Genomic DNA, 21,075 nt, shown 5'->3' with positions numbered 1-21,075 from the left:
TAACGTACTGTACTAAAACTAGGATTCACCAGCATCAGGACAAGGCTGTTTTCAGAGTTCAAGCGACAGATAAATCTATACATCAAATTTCTCATTAGTGCCTGAAAGGTATTGACACGAGCGTGCGAGAACAAAAAACTGGCACTGCTGGACCTGGGCTTCTTGAGTAGAACCCTTAATGCATCATTGTAAGCAACTTTAAGCTTCTTTAGACTAGCTCTTTTATATTTACACCACAATGGGGCAGTGTACAGAGGTGTACAGTAATTTCTGAAGAGTTGGATTTTTACGTTGTCTGAACACAGGTGAAATTTCCAAGCCAAAATATTAGCTTGGGCATACAGAGTGCGACACTGTCGATATATATCATCATCATCACAGAGCTGATCTGTGATGAAGTGACCCAGATATTTGACTTTAGAACAGACACTTAACTTTTGTTCAGACAAGTAGAAGTCAGGGAAGCACAGTTCTTTGTCCCCTTTGGTCCGACAAATTAGTACAACACTCTTTTTTGCATTATATTTCACATCATACTTTAGTCCATAGTCAGAACAAACATTCAGCAGCTGCTGAAAGCCAGCACTGCTAGGGGAAAGTATGGCCAAATCATCAGCGTACATGAAATGATTCACCAGACTCTTACAGAAAGTAAGGAGTCAGGTAACAGTCCATGGGTCATGAACCCAGAGAAACACAAAGCGAGCAGTACAGCAGTCTTTGGGCTTGCATAATGAAATGAACAGGTACAATAAATGACTGTAGTCAACAATGATTGGACAGAAATCTGTTTGTGACTTGCAACAATTCTGTACTTGACTGAACTAAAGCAAGGCTCCATTTACATCATTTTCTGCTGAAACACTAGAGGGCAATGTGCTGCAATGAAACAACAGAGTCTGACAGATGAGTTTATTTAAATCATCCAAATTTCAACAGTTTTTTGAAAGGACAACATGTAGACAAATAAATGTTTTTTCCAAGTTTATATACTCAAAATAAAAGTCATATATAAATTGCAACATATTCAACCACGCACACACTCACCCTCACAGTCACCCTGTCATCAGGACGGATCAAGCTTATTCATTCAGAAGTACAGTATTTTAACATTTATTATTCACATTAAGTATTACAAGCAGTGTTTGACATGAAGGGTATTGCTTTATATTACTCCTAAATTTCTAAAGTAGAAAGGTGTAATACACACACAAAAATGTAATAAGGTGCTGTTCACTGAAAATAAATCATTTAGCTACTTTCAAAAAGGTGTCACACTCTCTGGCTCGATAAATATCTGGAACCAGTGTGTGGCACTTTTTCTGTAAGCTTTCCACTGTTCAGTCTCTGTCCCTACTTCTGAGAATTCTAACCCTAAGCAAAGATGAACATTTATGTTTGAGCTTTCATATGTGCTTTTGAATATCATCTTAAAGTCTCTTCTTTTCATGGTGAATCCACTCATGTCCCGCTTGCTTCCTGTTGACTCTCGCTGTGCCTGCACCACGCACCCTCTCTGTCCATCTACTTGCCGTTCTTGTGTTTCTTCTGTTGGAACTTCCTGAAGTGGGACTGGATGGTAGAGGCAGCCTTCTCAATCTCAACTGGACTGAGTGGGGGAGCGACAGGCGTGGTACACGTCCCATTGCTGGTATTGGAGTCTGAGCACGACAGGACACAGGGGATAGCCAGAGAGGTAGAGGCAATAGCCATGGAGACATAGTCTGTGGCAATGATTGAGTTTAAACACACAATTTACTAAAGAGTTTTTATTACAGCGGGCTATTTTTCTGATGGACTTAAGAACTTATTCAAATCAAACTCAACTCAACAGCAACTTTGGCGTGCCTGAAACAACAAGCAGAAAAATAGCCAGCACTTAAATGTACTGTCTAACAGAATTACTTACTTTTTCTGTACACCCCTATGCTGTTCCTCCTGAGGCCATCGAACTGCAAATAATACACAATAGCTGCATGTTTAAAAAGCACATTCACACTGAGCACATTCTTCTGATGCACCAGATACAACACAGGTATGACAATTATCAACATAGCAAACTTATCTGGAACCTTGCTGAACATACCTCTGACAGTAAAAAATCAGATAATCACACACATTCTGCCATTTTTTTTTCTTTCTAAAATGTACAAAATGTGCTGCGATTAAGGAGCAAATGTTCAGAGCACGTGTGTGACTGCACTTGCGTGTCCTTTTCTATCTACAGCTAGAAGAATGACCTCAAACTCAAATCCCCTTGATTGGGATTACAGCTCAAGCAGCAACAGGGAAGCTAGTGGCTGAGAACTGGACCAGCTTAGCATTCTTACCTGCAAGTTGGGCTGTGTGCCTGAGTTCAGTCCCAAACACCAGCTCCTTGACCTTGACAATGAGACCTACAGTAACCTTTCAGCAGAAGTGTTTAAGTAAACTCAATCTGCAGCCAAAGTTAACCACCTAAAATTATTTTTTTGACTCTTAATGTCTTTTATAACCCTGCTGACTGAGTTACTACATATGTGTTCTATAATGTTTTCATCTGTTTTTCTCTAAGATAACTACCAAAAGGTCCTCTTTCTGCTTTTTCCTTGCCCCTGCCTTTTTGCCGGATTCATATCTTCAAAGGTCTGGGTCGGAGGGAACTTCAGCCTCCTGAAACTATGACAAATGCACAAGGCAAGTGCAAACAGATGAACTGCACTTTATAATGCGTGAGTCATCAATTGTGGACACCATGACCTGGTGCTTCCTTATTTAGGAAAGAGCAGGGAAGTAACTGTGCCATCATGGATAACGGTTCAACTGCTCAACTATTATCATATAACTAATTTGTCAATGTTACTGAAGTACTAAAAGCCATCTGTGAGTGGGAAATCCCATTTGTCTCCTTTCATGTGCAGTTCCTCTCTGAGACTCTGCAAGCAAACACGTGACCTAATATGCTCACTTGCTGAGCCATGTTTGACTGCTGCACTTTCCACTTGCTCTGTCTCACCATTAGATAACAGACCATTAGAACAGCTAAATTATGAACATAAAATTCCAGACAACTCAGATCAGACACAAAGCTTCATTTAGTTACTCATCTGCCCTACAGTCTCAGAGTACTTTAGTAGAGCCACACAACCCCAAAGAGACAGCTTGTATATAAAGGCAATTATAAGTCACGTGTAGATCATAATAGCTGTAAGGATTGCTATGAAAGCAAAGATGTGTGTGCGACATTAACAGTACTAAGTAACAAATATTGTTTAAACTAACCTCTTCTGCTTTGCTGCTCCTTCGGCTGTGTGATACAGAGTGAACCTGCCAAGGCAAAGGCTGAGACACCATGTAAGGCAAAGGCTCTTCTTGCCGTGCAAATCGTGACCCTATCTGAAAGAGGAACTTTGGATTATATATGACAAATGTGAAACATATGCAACCATGTTTAACAGCTTCATAGTGAATATCTTTTTGTGGTTTACTGGTAAACTTTTTTTTCTCACCTTTTTAGAAATAAGAGCGTTTATCATTATCATTAGCAAAGAGTGGTGCTCTATAGTTTGATTTTTACATCATTCTATGTACATGCTTATGAATTCTGCATAAACTGTTTAAATAATCAGGTGAGTCTAAGACACAATCTAAGGGTTCCAGGAAAAAGTGTCCTTAAAAAATATATTAAAATACAAGTTCCTTTTATACAAAAAACACTGACAAAACACAATATGTGAGGGCAACACAAAATGCAATTGTAACAATGTCTATTATAGTTAACCACTGTGATATTGAACACAGCACAAATCTCTGTCCTTAGTTTTAAGCTCTCTGCCATTATAATCAACTTACCGATTCTACAACTTTAACCATGACATACATGGCTGTTAGCATAGTGATCAACATTTTGGCCACTTTTCTCTCAGTCTCTTTTAATCCTTAATGTTCTCCTCGGTTTTCAATAGTTGTCCTCAGTCCTGCTGAAAGAATGTAAGTCCGTGCAGGACCACGTCCGAGCAATTAGCAGTGCAACGGAGCAAGGGCCGCTCGAGGAAGGCCAGTTAAACAATGTTGATTATATCCAATCGTACAAGTCTCCTAGCTACATACAAACACTCACAGTCTGACACACCAGGGTAAGACTGCTAAAGAGCTTTGTAGGACAGAAATAGAGAAGCTATAATCTTTTTCTCTGCACACCACTTATCCCTCAAGTGTGCTTACACCTTTCCAGCAGTTGTGGCAGACACGCTTTTATTCAGACATGTGCTGGATCAAGATTTGTCCACATGATCTTACAATTCAGTAAAACTGATTATGGAACAAAATTCTGTCTATCCATTACTATTAGGATGTCCCAGATACGGCAGCTTATCTTCATAGGGCCTCTTTACAAACAAGAATGGAATGTAATATTCTTCTCCTCACATCTAAACCTCTAAAAATCAAGCTACATTTCATCTGAAAGACCTCAGTAGTTACTAACGTTTTCCAAAGTAGAATGGGAGGCAGAGCATTCAGTTCTTAACGTGCTCTCCAGCAAGCTGCCTATGCAAGCTGCCATCAGTGAAACGTTGTAGATCAATCAAATCACACACTACCAGATTCACAAATGGCCTTTTCCTTTGGGCCAAAAGAACCACTAATAAACACTAGAAATAGCAGTAACTCCTGCTCTAAAGATTACCTAAATTCATTCTACAGTAAATGTGTTTAATCTATTTTATATTGTTTTATTATGTCTATTCTTGTCTCTTGCACATTGTACTGACTGAGCACCTTAATTTTGTTGCACATCATTGTGTGACTAAATATTCTATTCTATTCTATTCTATTCTGTAGAATCAGCTCCCACTTTGAGTTTGAGAAGCTGGTGCCCTGTCTAAGTTTAATCCTCCTCCAGCAGTTACTGTTTGCCTAATTCGTCGGTTTTCTTGGAAATTGTATAATTTCAAGTTTTGAAACCTTTTAGGACCAAATTATGACCTTAATATTGCATGAGACAGAACTCTCCAACCCCTTCCTCATCCAGTAAACAGGAACCTAATGTCCCACAGTACAGCCTCTCAGTAGCACTTCCCCAAAGTGTCCTACGACTGTAAGTCCCCCTGCTACACTCATAGTGTACGAAATGAAAACAAACAAACTACAGAAACAATAAGATAACAATCAGGGCTAGTAACTCACACACACAGAGAGCCAGCTTACTCCACAATTTTCAATGATTTTCAGCCCAGGAGAGTCCAACACAGTGTGCAGCTGCCTCCCTGGGAAAATCTTGCTTCCTTATTTTTGAGCTATGTGCTACAGAAACTGTGGGTTTTCCCAAAAGAACAGCTAACACAACCTGGCAATACAAATAATTTGCAGACATGGCCCACGGTGATCTTCAAGTTTTTCCCTGGTGGCATTAATTGTGCATGAGAAAGATTTAGAGAAATAGCTTGCAGTGCATCCTATCCCCGGTATATAGCTGTACCAGTGTCAGTCTCTGTAATATGTTAAGTTGTCTTTGGTTCAAATTCAAGAGATGGGGAGGAAGGAGTCACTGCCCATTGAGAGAGCTATCTCTCCGAGGGGAATACACCATGCTGCATTGCTTGGACCTGGTCAACCAGAAACAGAAGCCTTGGAAGTGTGACACTAGAAATGAAAAATACAGAAGTTGGTACCTAATATGTGGAAAACCCTTTGATTCTGGCAGTCTGTCAGCAAAAGTTGGCAGTCATTATTATTTTACCACTATTTGGTTGGTACATTATGAATGTGGCAGTCAGTTTTGATGGATGGGTTCAGCTGTAGAGGAACAGTAGAGTATTAAAACCAAAGCTAGCAGAAAGCATTCTGCCCTGGAGGTGCTGTCATTCACATATGTTTCATTTAACTGTTCACTCAGTCCTTTCATCCTTCTTTCCATCAAGGCAGATGGCCAACCTCCCAGAGTCTGACTCTATGGAAGGTCTCTTCTTCAAAAAGAGTTCCTCAGCTCTCCACTGTAGCCATCACCTTGTGCATAATCAGGATGGGGCACTCAATCAAATAAAGGTTCAAACTGATCTGTTGGTTTCCTTTGTTGGGGTACTTTTTATTAATTAACAATATATAAATACAATTATCATGAGGTGTACAGACTTGGATTAAATTAGGCTGAACTGCATTATTGTTGCTTTATTGGTTAATTTCATAATACTTTGCAGCGTTTAATTTTCCCTGTAAGGTGTAGCAGTAAAGTGATTTGAAGTGGCAATATGCACTTTATACTGTAGTTGTTGCAGCGGCAGAGTGGCTAGGAATGAAAAGTTTGAAAGTTTAATCCTCTATTTATAAATCAAAATCTGCATTTTATGGTCCTTGTCTTTACCAAAATGAAGCATGTAACACACTCCTAGAGAATTCTCATTGTAAGATTTTTATGAAACTATTCAGAATTCCACTGTTCTTTGTTCTGTAATGATCACAAACAGTAAAACACATCTATGAATTTAAAGTTTCATATCAAAAAGAGGAAATATAAATGTAGGACTGTGTTGTATCTATAAACCTTTGTTCTTCACTCTTGCCATATTGAACCGGCTCACAAATAATAGAACAAGTTGCCATTTTCAGGTTAAATACTCCATTTAAAACGTACATGTAATAGGGGTTTTTATAGAAAAGAGCTCAAACAACAGGGCAGAGTGTGTGATTCTGAGAAAGAAGAATACATTTTTTTACCAAAAAGAAACATCAGTATGCCAGTTATGTCCTTATCATAATCAGAATGGCTTGTATCTAAGAGATCACACATGGCCAAAGGTTTGTATGCGTCAGTGTCTGGAATCTCGCCTCTGAACCCTACAGAAAACTGATCATCATTTTGGCAGTTATCTGAATGCATGCACAGTAAAGGACTGAAACTCAGTGCTTTTATCAAGATCGAGTGTCAAGTCAGCCATGGGAAGATCTTTTGAATGAGAAGTAACGTCATTTATTTATGTTGTGCTGATGCGTGCTGTTCATCTATGTGGGTATGATTAAAGATCAGCTAGTTCTTGTGTGGGTAGGCAGAAGGTCAAGTATTTGCTTTATCACTGAACAGGCAGGTATAAGAGCACCTTGACTAGAAGAAACTGGAAGCCGCTCAGACTTGAAACAACTTTTTACAGAGAAGACTGCATGTGAAGAATTAGGTAAGAATGCTAAGATTTTAAAATAAGCTGTTGTTTTTTCAAAACAAAAAATGAAAATATTTGATAATGAAACAGCTAATTTCTTGAAGACTGAGCTATATATATATATATATAAGGGGTGTTTAGGTGACAAGGTGCAACTCATTTAATATGTATTTATTTATACATATTACTAACATTGTGATTTTCATACCAAACACTAGCTGTGTTGTAATTATATCCCACTCAAATGTAGGGATGTCACAATTTGCAGAGGAAATGTAATTCTGTGATTTTTGAGTATGTTTCATATAATGCAAAATACATTAGTTCAAATTTTAAAAGGTGGCTGTAGGTGTGTAACCGTTTTTGAGTCCAGAAAGTAGAATAGTGAAAGAGTGAAATGGAAATTGATGTTTCACATTGTTTACTGACATAGATTTCACACACTGAGGTCTGACTGCACAACAATTAAATATAAATTACTTCATTTTTCCCCCCAAACTTTATGTGTAACATTTGCATTCAGTAAAAATTCTGAATAGAAACTTAAATCTCAAGGGCTATGAGCTTGAAGGGCTGTTAAAACACTGGTCACCTTATTGTGACTTGTGCTGTAATTTGCTTGCAGCCTGAAAGTCTGCTTGAAAATGAGCCTTTTGTGATAAGATTTTCTTGTTATCAAAAGCAAAATGAGGAAGGAATAGTTTTGCTTCGGTGAAGCATTTCAGGAAGTCTGGACTAACCAGTTGCCTTCCATGCTTTCTGTAAAAAGCATTCCTTTGAGACAGCACACTTCCTCACCTGGACAAAAGGCCTTTTCATATTTTTCAGATTCATGTGGCATTCATGTTATTACGCCAAAGAAGCTTTTAACTATTTTGTACTGTCTGTTATGTGCCTGTAACATTATAATTCAATTTTAATCACAGGGCTCCAGTCAATTCTCCATAACTTTGATGATGTGGGAAACTGGTGAAGGAAAACCCATTTAAAGCGGAGAGTAGCATCATACAGAGGGATTTATAATGTCAGTCAAGCTTTCCAAGAGGCTGAGCAGCAAGAAAATAAGTATGTTTATTTCTTTGTTGTGCTTTTGTTTTTTGTTTTTTTGTTGTTGTTTTTTTCAGGTTTGTAGAGATGAACATGTTGTGACTATATTATTCTATCAAAAATGAGTGAGGGACTGCATTCTGTTTTTTTGTGCCTCCAAATCCTAAAAGAAAATTTTATGCTCTGTGTGATATCAGCCCAAGCATGTCACAATTATTATAAAATAGTCACTGATTATTTGCATCCAAATAATTAAGATATAAACAATTATTGATCCTTTTTGCAATGCAAATAACAAGATAAACTGATGAAAGATAATGATAAACTGAGGCTTAGAAGCAGACATGAATGGTGACTATTATAGTACATCAGGGTCATTTACACCTTTGTGACTGAAGTACTGTTCCATGACTCAGTCTTAATAACCTCAAGTGTTGTTTTGCTCCATTTTAATAATACTGTAAGGCAAATTAGCTGCAGTTTTAAAATGTTGCTAATCTGTAGCCTGGAATAATTGCTGTGTTTTTTCAAATCAGAACTTCCAAAGGACAATGTCCAGGGAGAGATTCTACAGAAACTTGGCCTGGAGGCCTACATTTCAGCACCACTGGATTCAGTCTCTATGCTAGATATCAGTACATGGACTCTGGAGGACAAGGCCCCTTTACAGCTCAAAGATTTGCCACTTGCTTTCCTCCAACGCCTTTGGTTGCTAAGGCAAGATGCCCGGAGTCCTTGTTGCCATCCTCAACATGACATTCCCAAAGATGATAATAAATCACCTGAGGAAAAGATTAATGGTGTTGAAGACAAAACCCAATGTGCCATAAACTCCCTTGATCTGGTGACATCTGTCTTTATATCTGCTAATACTTTTCTTCAGCAGGAGATTATGGTACACATGATGCAATGCCAGTTTGCTGTGCCTTTGGTCCTTCCAAACATTGACCCTGAAGAACCTAGTCGTTTTCTTCTTTGGCCTTTAAGAGGCGTGTTGGGTCAATGGAGGTCTCATTCTCAGGATCAAAACAGGAGAGTTCAAGAGGGCAATTTGGCAAGCACGTCCATGCCGATTGTTTCATGTATAAAACTGGGTCGTTGTGGTGTTTCCAAGTCACGAGTGCTAAACTACGTTCTGAATGGACCACAATCTCATAGTGAAACATTTGTCCACAGGGGCATGGATGGAGGTGAGCTGCCACGAAGACTATCCAATGGCCTAGTAGAGTTAGGATGGTATCTACCCACTGGAGAAATTAACAGAGATATTTTCCCCTTCCCTATGATCATCTCTAATCTACGTGGGGATTCCAGCACACACGAGAAAAGCCTCAAGCTTCTGTGTCAAGCATCCTCTGCTGTGATTGTTTTCTGTGGGGACCTTAGGGAGAAAGAAAAGCATCTTCTTTTGTCCTGCAAAGATATAGCAAGCATGCTCATACTGATTGACCTCTCAGACAAAGAGAGAAAAGAGAGCAGTGTTGTGGGATTTGTTGAGCAGAACCTCAAAGAATGCATAGGGCTTCCCGAAGGGTCTGTGCTTTCAGGAAGCACTTTAAGTGAAGAGGAAGTGGCAAATAAGTTAGGTGAAATCTTGAAAGGTTTGCTACCAGATCAGCTAAAAAGTGTGACGCTTGAGGCAGCAGCAAAATTAGCATTAGAAATAGGCCTCAGTGTGGATGAAGGCCCAGAATGTAAGAAGGCAATGTCCAAAGTGGAAGAAGTATTGAAAGGTTTAGGTGAGGGACCAGCCAAATTTCAGATGAATCAGCTCCCTCTGCAGGGGCCTTTGTGGAGCAAACTGGCTGAAATAGATAAAGAGGAGAGTAAACAAAAAAAGGAAGGACAAGAAGTTGACCCCCAACTGCAAAAAGAAAAGAAAGACATCCTGGCCCAGTTGAGCAGCTACAAAATGACTCCTGCAATGAAGAGTTTCACTGATGCGCTTTTTACAACAGATAAAATAGAGAGGACTTATTTTCTTACTTGGCTCAAAATGAGGCTTCACCAGATGCAAACTAAAACACAAAACAGTTTGCAAGAATCAATCACTATGCTGCAGACAGAAGAGGAAAATGCCCCAAATGAACATTTCGACACACCTGAAAATGGAGTCAGAGACAGCATAACGGACAGTGACAGTTTCTGCACTGATTCATCCATTGAAGAGGAAGCACAACAGTTCTCCATAAATGGTGAATTTCAAGATTCTGGGCAACACTGTGAAGCAGTTGAAGAATTTATTTTGCAGTCTTCAAATAATACTACAGAACTGAACAATGATGATAAGGCTGAGCCTCTTGAGTCCAGACATGACCCAGTAACAGAGGAGGAGTCCCATGTAGCATCAACTGAAAAAGAGGCAGAAGGTGCAGAGATGTCAGAGAAAGGAGTGTGTTTAGAGGAGCAGGTTTCACATCAAATATCCAAAGACCAAAGCTCTCAGTTAGATTCAGAAGAAAGTGGAACTTTGAACGAAGAGAAACGGCTAGATCAACCAGAGTTGACATGTGTTAGACCAGATTCAGTTCCTCCTGCCAAACCACAAACGTGCCGTGAAGCATTATTTGAAGATCAGGTAGCCTCAAAATCACAGTTTCCCGAACTCCATCCAGACTCACTGGGCCTTGAGCACTTTATGCGTGAGATGGGCCTCATTTTCGAGCTAACACATGTTAGTCCTGGCAGTGGGAATCAGAATGTGCTGGGTTTGCCCAGCTTAGCTACAGACCTTCTTCTCTACGGGGTTCCACTTGAACTGATGGATGGAAATGCCTCAAATATCCCTATGTGCTGGCTAGGCTGTGTCTTTGCAGAGCTCAAACGCCGCCTACCTCAAGAGGAGTTGAGAACACGAGTGCTTACAAACCTTGGTGTATATCATGCCAGGAATGCTGAGGTTCTATCAGCAGTGTTTGGTGTCAAATTCCCAGAGAGGAGGGGGGGGGTGAATAAAGGAGTGCACATGGTCGCCCTGCGGCTCCCTGATGATCTTAGAAAGGAATTGGAATGTGATTTTCTGTTGCTAATTGATGTGGAAGGCCTCTGTTCAGTCCCAGCAGACAACAGCAAAAACACATTGACCCATGACAATGAGATGGCCACTTTTGCAGCTGGGCTGAGTGATGTTTTAATGCACAACATTTCTCCATTTAGTGATGAGTTTGAGACTATCTTCACTGTGACAGTCAATGCTCTCCTTCGCACCAAAGAACGTGGTTCTCTGCCCATTTGCCAACTCCTGATCCAGGACGAAGGAATAAACAGCATATTGCAAGCCTCACAGTTAAGGCATGTTTCCAAAATGCTACAAACTGCAACTGAGGAAAGAGGAAATGTTGATAACCATTACCTAAAGACAACAACCTGTACCACCTGTGTCAAAGGCCCTTGGTCCATCATGTCCCTCTATGAACCAGTTGATGCACAGTACAGTGAGAGTGTGTTAAAGCTTAAGGGAAATCTGTTTGGAGCACTGAAAATGTGCGCAGACAAGTCCAAATCCTTGGATCTGCCAGAATTTATGGGACGCCTTTGTGCAGTGTGGGATGCAGTGAAATCAGATTCATTTTCCATAGGTTTGCAAAATACAGAGATTGCTTTAGCATTTTCTTTACTATGCACAGAGTTTTCTAAGTGGGAGGGAATTTTCCTGGAAAGCATTGAAAGCTGGCTAAAAAGAGCATCAGACAAAATTTTTGAAACAAAGGCCAAAGCTTTGCACAACTCTGACCAAAGTGATCTTCTGATTGAGTTAAAGAAAGAAGCCCAGGAGGAAGTCAAATTAGAAGTGAAAAAAGTGATATCAAAAGGAGAGGCCTATCTGGTGAGAGATGACCTTCATAAAATAAATGTGCAAACATTTAGGCCAATCCTAATGCGCAACATAGATAACCTTGCGAATCGAGTCACAGAGGAGCTCATACAAAAGTTGGACATAATCAATGAAAGCCATTGTTCTCTCGCACAACTTAAAAATTTTGAGAACTTGCTGGAAGAAAAACAAGAGTCAAAGTTACTTGCGTTAGTGCAGACAAGCAAAGCAACAAAAATTCTCCTTCAAGATGCTGAGCTAGAAGAGGAGTTTGAGGATGTGTGGAGTAAGACGTTGTCCAACTTTGACTTCAGGCCTTCAGAAACAGATGATATTACGTCAAGAGTGAGAGACGTTCTGATTCAAAATCTAACCAGCCGTGGCCTCCTGAAACACATGAAAAAACTTGATTCCTTTGGGCAAATCCAGACTTCCAGCTTCCAAGTTGCAGATGAGTATTTTGGATACCGCAGCAGATTAAAACACATGTTTGAAGACAACAACAAACAACAGAGATTAGAAGCCCAGCAGGTAGCATCCAAAATGATAGATGAATACAATCAGTTTGTAAAAGATAAAAGTAGCTTGACAGCTGATTTCTCTGACAGCTACATTGTAGAACTGCTGGAAAAGATTGAAAAAGCTGTGAAAGAAAAGTCCATGGAAATCAGAACAGCTTTTGAAGTGGATCTGAAAATCTACCTCTGTAATGCTGCATGCCAAGACTTCCAAAAATTACATAACCGCTTCGCCAAGGACAGAGAACTTTTGGCATGTATTTCTGCCTCCAAGATTAAATACTTGGCACAGTTTATCTACCAGTTCAGGAAGAGGGACCAGTGCCAGAGGGTGGCCCAAGCATTCACCTTTTTGGTGATCAAACCTACAGTGTTGGACTACATCAACAGTCGATTGGGGTTACACATTGTAGAAGACATAAAAAATCAAGTCAAGCAGTTTCAGTCACCACAAGCCTTCCAAAAGAGTTTACTGGAAGAACTGATTAATGAAGATTGCTTTGAAAGCTTTGTGAAATATTTATTGTCCTATGATGACTTCAGAGTGAGGAAAATCCAGGAGACAGTGGTGGCTCACCTCTCTGAATCAAGCAGCTTAGGCAAATGGAGGCAACAGGGACTCGGAGAAATTATAGGAAAGATTGCAGCAGCTGTGAGCCAAATAACTGAAGGTACCAATGGGGTGCTCAGTGATACAAAGCCTCTGCTGGAGACAGTGTGCCTAATTTTAAAGAGAGATGCTGATGTTGAAGTCAACAAAGCCTTGCTAAATGGACCTTTCTTCAGTATAACAACAGAATGGCATTGTTTTGTTAAATGTTTAATGGAGTTACTTGCTACACTGCGACTGGAACTTGTCCAAGAGTTCTCTCAAGATGCTGATATTTCCCAGATTCTCTACTGCCTTCCAGTTCAACCCCAAGACTACCTCTTACTTAGAGTGAGCGGCTGCAACAAGCGATGCCCTCTATGCAGAGCCCCCTGTGAGGAAGAAGAACCTGACCATGAGATTCACAAGGCTTTGCTCCATCGTCCTAAAGGCACCCTGCCATATGGCTCCCATTCACCTTCCCATACAAGTTTCCCAGATAGTATGAACCAAGGTAAAAACAACAATGCACAGGATATATCTGTGACATGCAAAGACCTCAATTCTCTACATCCAGACTGGAGCAGCTTCTCTGATGATCCAGACAGCCAGAAGGGGGGTGATTACTGGAGGTACTGTGTTGTTAAGACCTTAATGTAATCATAAATCTTAAATCGTATTTAAAAGTTTCTTGTATATCATCTATTATACAACAATGTACTACTTAAAATTTAAAAAAATGTTCTTTCATTTATAGATATGTCTTGGTGAGGTTCAATGAGAGGTTTGCAGAGGAATTCCAGCATGAGCCAGAAAAGATTCCCCAGGAGTGGAAAGAGATCACTCAAGAGAAGGCCTTGGACAGCCTGAGGGAGGTCTTCCCCACCAAAGAGTCTTGCTAAAATGCTGCATTAAATTCAACGCAGTATCTAACTTTTTTATTCAACATGTTGATTGCCTGCATTTCCGGGTCACGGAAAACTTAAAGTGTTCAGTTCTGAATTTATTTAACGTGTATTTGACAATTTTTTGTATCATGTATTAGGTTCAGGTCAAAATATACAAAACTACTTTTCTGTAGGGTTGCTGATTATGTTAGCTTATATTCTTTTGTAATGTTTTTCTAGTCTCTTTTTATTATTTACTTCATATGATTCTTTATGTATGAACCATATTTTAAATATCTAATGTTTTCACCAAAGGCAAGATGCATCAACAAAGATAAAAAAAAAAACACATTTGAATGAATATGCATCTTGTGTATAGCATTTAAAATGCAGACGATGAAGACAACATATATGAAGGATAAAATTTGATAGAATGTGATCTAAAATGATCTACCAACCCTAGATCACATTAGTCAAAAAACAAACACTACAAAGCAAAGTGTTCAAACTTTTAAAATCTAGAGGATGCTGAAGTTATATAGTAGTAGAAGCCCATTATTTTCTTTTTCCCACAATGTTTGAGGGGTATTACATATAAAAGTAAGTATTGATAAACTGGTAAATCACAAGGAAATAGTGTTGCCAAAAGCAAGATCTACAAAAATGTGATGGTAATTCAGTAGGTGACTTGAAGGGTTTTAGGAAGAGCATCAGGGACCAAGTAGTTTAGGTTTGGGGGACATTACATTGGTCAAACTAGGAATTTAGTTATTCATAATATATATCAACACCTACTAACCTTTACTATTATGCATGTTGACAACTTCTAATGCTTTTATCCAAAGATGCTATAGTGTTTGTTTGTTGTTGTTTTTTTGTTTTTTTTGTTTGTTTTGTTTTCTATAATCTAAATATCATAGAAAAGAATTAGTGTACATCACTATGTTTTTTTTCAACATTTTTTTTATTTGTTTATCTTTTATTTTTAAGTGTATTTAAATAAACATTTTATCAATACACAATATCTCAAAGTATTTACTGGGTGAGTGTACTGAACTATTGATTACTGCTGTTTTTGGTAGAGTACCATCAGAAGTTTTTTTAAGCATTTGGTGTTGATTCTTGTAGAAAATGTAACTTGTAGTCCTCTAAACAGTCATAGAATAATGCTCAACTGTCATTGATGAGAAGGTTTCCAGTGTGTATCCATGCATATTAAGTCAGCATATTCATGCTTCAGTGCAGTTTGTTTGTTATTTTTACATTACAGGCACTGTGATGTCCAAGGCAAATTTCTTGTTAGGATAATAGTTTGTCTTATTATTAATTTAATATTTAACAGTCAAATCCACTAGAGGGCAACATAAGCCAGAGAAATCTGTGACAGTTCATAGCGACTTAGTAGCTTATAGCTGTTGACAGATCAACTCTGGAGGCTGGGGGCTTTCAGGGCAAATATTTGATTTAATTTAGATCTAGACTGTTTGCTGGCCATATGATGGAGTTGATATATCTTTCCTGAATGAAAGTTTAAATGCTGTCTTCTATTTCAAGATGGATTGTAATTTATTTATGTAGTTATTGTTTTATTGGTTGTCATCACCCCTGGTCCTCTATCTCAGTGGTTACCAACCTGGGGTCCGGCTAAATTACCATCCCAACAGAGTGAAAGTGTCAGGGAGGAGAGCAGCCTATACACACCTGACCAGGTAAAGTGATATAAGTACACATATAAGGAAACATCATCTAAAGATATAAATATGTATCTGATATGTGTATATGATATGTATCTATATGATGTATATGATACTTAACACCATAATTGTGTACAACTGATAAATTCCACTATTTTAATGTGTCACTGATAGTGTGGTTTAGTGTTTTTAGATAGTGTGTGCCTTGCTAACATAGTGCTTCTCTCTTATCTAGAGTGAAGATCACAGCAGTGAGGACAATACTGCAAAGCAGTCACCAGAGATCAGATCTCATTACCCACATCATTCACTCCTCCCTCACCACTGGAGTGGTTCCCTCACTGTTAAAAACAGCTGCCATCACCCCTATATTTAAGAAACCTGGCTTGGATCCCAACAATCTCAACAACATCCGCCCCATCTCCAATCTCCCGTTTATTTAAAAAATCCTGGAAAAAGCAGTTGCCTCTCAGCTCCAAGCCCATCTATCCCACAACAATCTGTATGAGCATTTTAAGTAATGCTGATTTGGTGCTGTGAAGTGGGCAGAAACCAGATTGAAAATGTTCATACAGATTGTTGATTCCTGGTTGTTATCTATTTTCATCCTCCTTGATCTAAATGCGGCCTTAGACACCATTTCCCACTCCATCCTCCTAGATAGACTCTCCTCCATCGGCATCACCCACACTCCTCAACTGGTTCAAATCATACCTCTCTGGCCACACTCAGTTCATCCAGCTGAACACATTTACTTCCCAGTCACGCCCAGTCACCACAGGTGTGCCTCAGGGCTCTGTCTTGGGGCCCCTGCTTTTCATCATTTACTTCCTTCCTCTCGGTTATATTTTTAAAAAAACATCACATACATTTTCATTGCTATGCAGATGACACCCAGCTCTACCCCTCCACCAAGCCTAACTCTACTCTCCCATCATCTTCCCTCACAGATTGACTTCAAGAGATTAAGCCCTGGTTCACCTCAAACTTTCTTAAATTAAACAGCAGCAAAACTCAAATGTTATTAATAGGCGCCAAATCCACTCTCTCCAAATCTGACAGTTTTTGCATTACCATTGATGACTCTTCCATTTCCCCCTCCCCTCAGGTAAAGAGTCTGGGTGTCATCCTAGAGAGCACTCTGTCTTTTACATCACATATCAACAATATAACCCAGTCAGCATATTTTCACCTTTGCAATATCAAACACCTTCGCCCTTCCCTCACCCCTCACACCACCACCATACTCGTTCACAGTCTTGTCACCTCCCATCTAGATTACTGCAACTCCCTTCTGTTTGGTCTTTCCCAAAAAACACTTCATAAACTTCAACTAGTTCAGAACGCAGCAGCCCAGGTCATCACAAGAACCCCATCCACCCATCACATCACCCCTGTCCTGCAGCAGCTCCACTGGCACCCGTCACCTACCGCATCCACTACAAAATCCTGCTGTTCACCTACAAGGCCATCCATAACCTCGCTCCTCCCTACCTTTCTGATCTCCTCCATGTCTCCATACCAGTCCATTCCCTCAGATCTTCCACCTCCCTCCACCTCACTGTTCCCCCTGCCCGTCTTGTTACCATGGGTAGCCGAGCTTTCAGCTGCTCTGCTCCTCATCTCTGGAACTCACTCCCCCCTGACCTCCGCAACTCTGATTCTATATTATAAGCTATTATAAGGCTTCTTGTAAAAAAGCTGAACACAAAAGGGTTTTCAAAACACAATTCATTAACTTTTGAGAAGTTAATGTAAATTATAGGGATAAAAAAGATGCTAAAATACGAGGCGTTTGGAAGCCAAAAGAGCCAGCTCTGAAAAGTGTCAAACACCCTATCACTAGTTCAGTAAACCCTGATCTCTGCGCTGTAGTTCTTCTTCTTTTTTATAATTTTTGGCAGTTGGCAAAAATAAATTGGTCCATTACTGCCACCAAGTGGTCTGGAGTGTGAACCAGAATGTTTCCAAGAACCCAAGTTGTTAAAATATTAGTTTGTTACATTTCCCCAATCCCATGTGCCCCCACTGTCATGTTGCTGCGCCCCCAGTTTGAGAACCACTGCTATAAACTAACACAAGAAGTTACAACAGGCAGAATGACCCAACACATGTAAAAGCATTTCAGTTTATTGAGATCAATATTTTGAAATCACATTTTCTGGCCACCAGATATCACAGTGGTAATGTTTTCCAAGTGTTCCAAAAGCTTAGTTTTTTTTCTGGAACAATTGTTCCAAATAATACGATCTCCTGAACATTCCAATTTCTGCTATCAGTAGTACATTAGTACATTCTAACCATGATTGGCAAAACTTATTTACTATTCTGACACTGACCATCATCACATTCCAAAGAGCAGCTAAGGGCTTATATACCCTCCTGCTGCAGGTTATGACCTGAAACAGCCTATTCAGGTGGGAGTAGCATACAAAAGCTCGACAATATCCACAAAATATCTACATACAAAAACAAACTTCAAAACATAACATAAGGAACACACATTTACATATATACATACCTATAAATAATTTAAAAACTAACTTTGCAGCATAATTCACATTCCATTCAGTTTTCTTTTACAGAGACAGGATGGCCAGTCTCTGCAAACACACACCCTGCAAACAACCACCAAAACATTTTCACTTTGTTCAATATTTCAGGGGGGCATGGAGATGAGAGGACTATAGATTATTGTGGAAATCTCTAAATATGTACATCTTGTGGGTTTTGAGAAATGGTTCCTGTAGAGTCTAAGATTGATGAGATGGTTAATTTCTATTTTTGTGTGGGAGAATATTTGATGACGAGATATTTGGTGTTTGCTTTATTCCTGTATTGAAAATTTTTGTACTTTAGTTAATGAATTACATTTTTTATGTAAGATATCTTGAAGTTATGCTATGAGTTATTTTAATGAGATCTATGTACTAGGATCGCTGGATAATTTATTTGTGAGACAATTGATTTTGTTGATGCTGATTTTTCCCTGATGAAAAGTATATTATTTTTAATCTAATTACCAGCTTATAAGTGTCCTATAACAGTGCAGATGAGGTGTTTAGAAAACCTGCCATGCTATTTATTGGTAATGCCATAGAGACCATATTAGTTAAACATGTTTGAATATTTACTCTGTTTTTAATACAAGTATATAGAAGACAAGTTTCATTTTGTTTATTTTTCCAAACAAATTATATCCCCCAGACTTAATGCTCAATGAGAAAAGACAAGATTTACAGAACAGAAACTGTGATAACAGCATTCCAAAGGGTTTTTCTGCTGAAAAGCTTTGCACATGCAGGATGGGCAACAGGCTGAAGCATGTAAGGATAGACAAAATGTGGTGAGTGGTAAAACTGAAAGCCCCTAATAACCAGTGTATCATGCAGGTATCAACAGGTTGCATTCTATTAATATGATTTTTTCTTTTTGCTTTTGCTATTTCACAGGTTATAAGACACCAATTACTATCATAACGCATAAAGGGACAGACACAAACAAACATTTATCAAACTTAAAGAAATATAGAAATATAATGCACAAGCTCTCAAAACATTGCATGCTCTTTCTTGATAATGCCAAGAGGCCATATTGACTCTACTGATAATTAAATGCTTATATATGAACTTGTTTCAGTGCAAATACAGCAGTCAGAGAAGTTCTTTCTTGTTCTTATTTCTTCCAGTGAAGAGTTGTTGCCAGATGGTTTGATGAAGAGAATTGTGCAATGAGCGGCAAGCATAGACTAGCATGAAATGTTTTTTTTCTGTTTAACAACTTGTGACATGCCTGAATGTAGGGGAATAATAAAGATGCTGTCAGATATACTGCTATGGAATATTTTCACACTCTTCAGTTTAAATTCTTAAAAATGTCATTTTCCTTTCCAGTTTTTTAAAGTGAACTTGCCCTGTCTGGAATCATGAAAAAGCAGTAAGCTGCATAGCATACAAGGCAGGTTGTGTGCTATTAATACACTCTTCTTTTTTTTTTTTTTCTTTTTTTTTTTTTTGCTATTTTACAGGGCCTGAGATGACATCTTGACCTCATTTAATGTATTTATTTGATAGATTAAAGGATACACACTCATACACACTAAATCATAAAAATAGAAAGCAGTAGTTCTCAGAATAAGATTTGATGCTGGAAGAAACTGTCCAATGAGCCGAAACTGCAAAACAGCATTCAGTGTCTCTCTGCTGAACATCAGCACATGCCTGAATGTGATGCGCAGGAGCAGCAGCCATGCATACCAGCATAAGGAAAAGTGTTTTTCTGGTTGGTGGCAGTGGCTCAGACTGTAGAGTTGGTCGTCCAGTGATTGGAGGGTTGACGTTTTGAATCCCACTCCCCCAGTAAATCTGGTGGTGTGTCCTTGGGCAAGACACTTCACCTTCTTTTATCCTAGTGTCAGCATTGCTGGTGTATGAATTTTTCAGTGGTGGAGGTGATGGGAGAGGCTGTTGGTGCACATTGGCTGCCACATTTCCATCAGTGTTCCCCTGGGCAGCTGTGGCTACACATGTAGCTTACCATCATCACCAAGTATGAGTGAGGACTAGATGAATAATGGATCCACTGTAAAGCACTCTGAGAAAGGAAGAAGAAAGAACATTAGATGAAAACTATTTAAAACATAAAGCTTAAAAGAAACAGATGCATATTATGACTTTAAAATAAAAACTACTGAAATGCAGCAGAGAACGGGTGGGTCTTTAACTTAGATTTAAATAAACTGAGTGTTTCAGCTCATCTGAGGCTTTCTTGAAGTTTGTTCCAGACATGTGGAGCATAGAAGCTGAATGCAGCTTCTCCATGTCTGGTTCTGACTCTGGTAACTGATAAAAGACCGGATCCACCTGAGGGGTCTGGTAGTTTCATACTGGATCAAAAAAAATCACTAATTTATTTTGGTCCTAAACCATTCAGAGCTTTATAGACCACCAGCAGAACTGTAAAGTCTGTCCTCTGATGGACAAGCAGCCAGTGTAAAGTCCTCAGAGCTGGACTGATGTGGGGCCACTTTTTATTGGTCTTAGTGAGGACTCGTGCAGCAGTACTGAATAAGCTGCAGGTGTATAACAGATTTTTTTTAGGTAAACCTGTAAAGACACTGCTACAATACTCAAGTCAACTAAAGATGAAAGCATGGACTAGTTTTGCCAGGTCCTGCTGAGACATCAGATATTTTACCCATTACATATTCTTTATGTGACCAAAGACTGACTTTGTGATTCCCTTAGTGTATTTTTCAAAGTTTAGTTCTGAGTCCATCACTACATTCAGATTTCTGGCCTGGATTTTAGGTGTAAAGAATGAAGCTAAGAAGACTTGTAATCATCTCTTTTTGGCTCCAAAGACAATCAACTAATTTTTGTTTTTTTTTCCAG

The 21,075-nt window shown here is 39.1% G+C and overlaps 2 protein-coding genes across 3 annotated transcripts; one reads left to right on the top strand and one right to left on the bottom strand.

Moving 5' to 3' along the window:
* Positions 1 to 898: 898 nt before the first annotated feature.
* Positions 899 to 3,941, bottom strand: LOC121646339. 2 transcript variants are annotated; one of them, XM_041995256.1, is made up of 4 exons: positions 3,832 to 3,941; positions 3,262 to 3,375; positions 1,910 to 1,952; positions 899 to 1,724 (listed from the first exon to the last, which is right to left on the bottom strand). In XM_041995256.1, the coding sequence occupies exons 1-4, from the start codon at positions 3,883 to 3,885 to the stop codon at positions 1,525 to 1,527; spliced, it is 411 nt and encodes a 136-aa protein (XP_041851190.1). In that variant the 5' UTR covers positions 3,886 to 3,941; the 3' UTR covers positions 899 to 1,524. The 2 variants fall into 2 exon arrangements, with proteins under 2 accessions (XP_041851190.1, XP_041851191.1); XM_041995257.1 differs by having other exon boundaries at positions 899 to 1,661; positions 3,832 to 3,930.
* A 3,081-nt stretch (positions 3,942 to 7,022) lies between these two features.
* Positions 7,023 to 14,398, top strand: si:dkey-202l22.6 (interferon-induced very large GTPase 1). Its single transcript, XM_041995779.1, has 4 exons — positions 7,023 to 7,148; positions 8,060 to 8,198; positions 8,717 to 13,733; positions 13,859 to 14,398. The coding sequence occupies exons 2-4, from the start codon at positions 8,156 to 8,158 to the stop codon at positions 14,001 to 14,003; spliced, it is 5,205 nt and encodes a 1,734-aa protein (XP_041851713.1). The 5' UTR covers positions 7,023 to 7,148; positions 8,060 to 8,155; the 3' UTR covers positions 14,004 to 14,398.
* The last annotated feature ends 6,677 nt before the right edge of the window (positions 14,399 to 21,075 follow it).

This window comes from Melanotaenia boesemani, chromosome 9, assembly GCF_017639745.1.
Source record: "Melanotaenia boesemani isolate fMelBoe1 chromosome 9, fMelBoe1.pri, whole genome shotgun sequence".
NCBI lineage: Eukaryota > Metazoa > Chordata > Actinopteri > Atheriniformes > Melanotaeniidae > Melanotaenia > Melanotaenia boesemani.
This window is presented reverse-complemented; position numbering and strand designations above follow the sequence as displayed.

Excerpts from the sequence above, each read along its gene's own strand:
- si:dkey-202l22.6 (XM_041995779.1), top strand. The coding sequence starts at position 8,156 with ATGTCAGTCAAGCTTTCCAAGAGGCTGAGCAGCAAGAAAATAA. Across the intron at positions 8,199-8,716 it reads GCTGAGCAGCAAGAAAATAA|AACTTCCAAAGGACAATGTC; the intron begins GTATGTTTATTT and ends TTTTCAAATCAG. Across the intron at positions 13,734-13,858 it reads AAGGGGGGTGATTACTGGAG|ATATGTCTTGGTGAGGTTCA; the intron begins GTACTGTGTTGT and ends TTTCATTTATAG.
- LOC121646339 (XM_041995256.1), bottom strand. The coding sequence starts at position 3,885 with ATGTTGATCACTATGCTAACAGCCATGTATGTCATGGTTAAAGTTGTA. Across the intron at positions 1,953-3,261 it reads GGAGCAGCAAAGCAGAAGAG|TTCGATGGCCTCAGGAGGAA; the intron begins GTTAGTTTAAAC and ends TATTATTTGCAG. Across the intron at positions 1,725-1,909 it reads CATAGGGGTGTACAGAAAAA|ACTATGTCTCCATGGCTATT; the intron begins GTAAGTAATTCT and ends TCATTGCCACAG.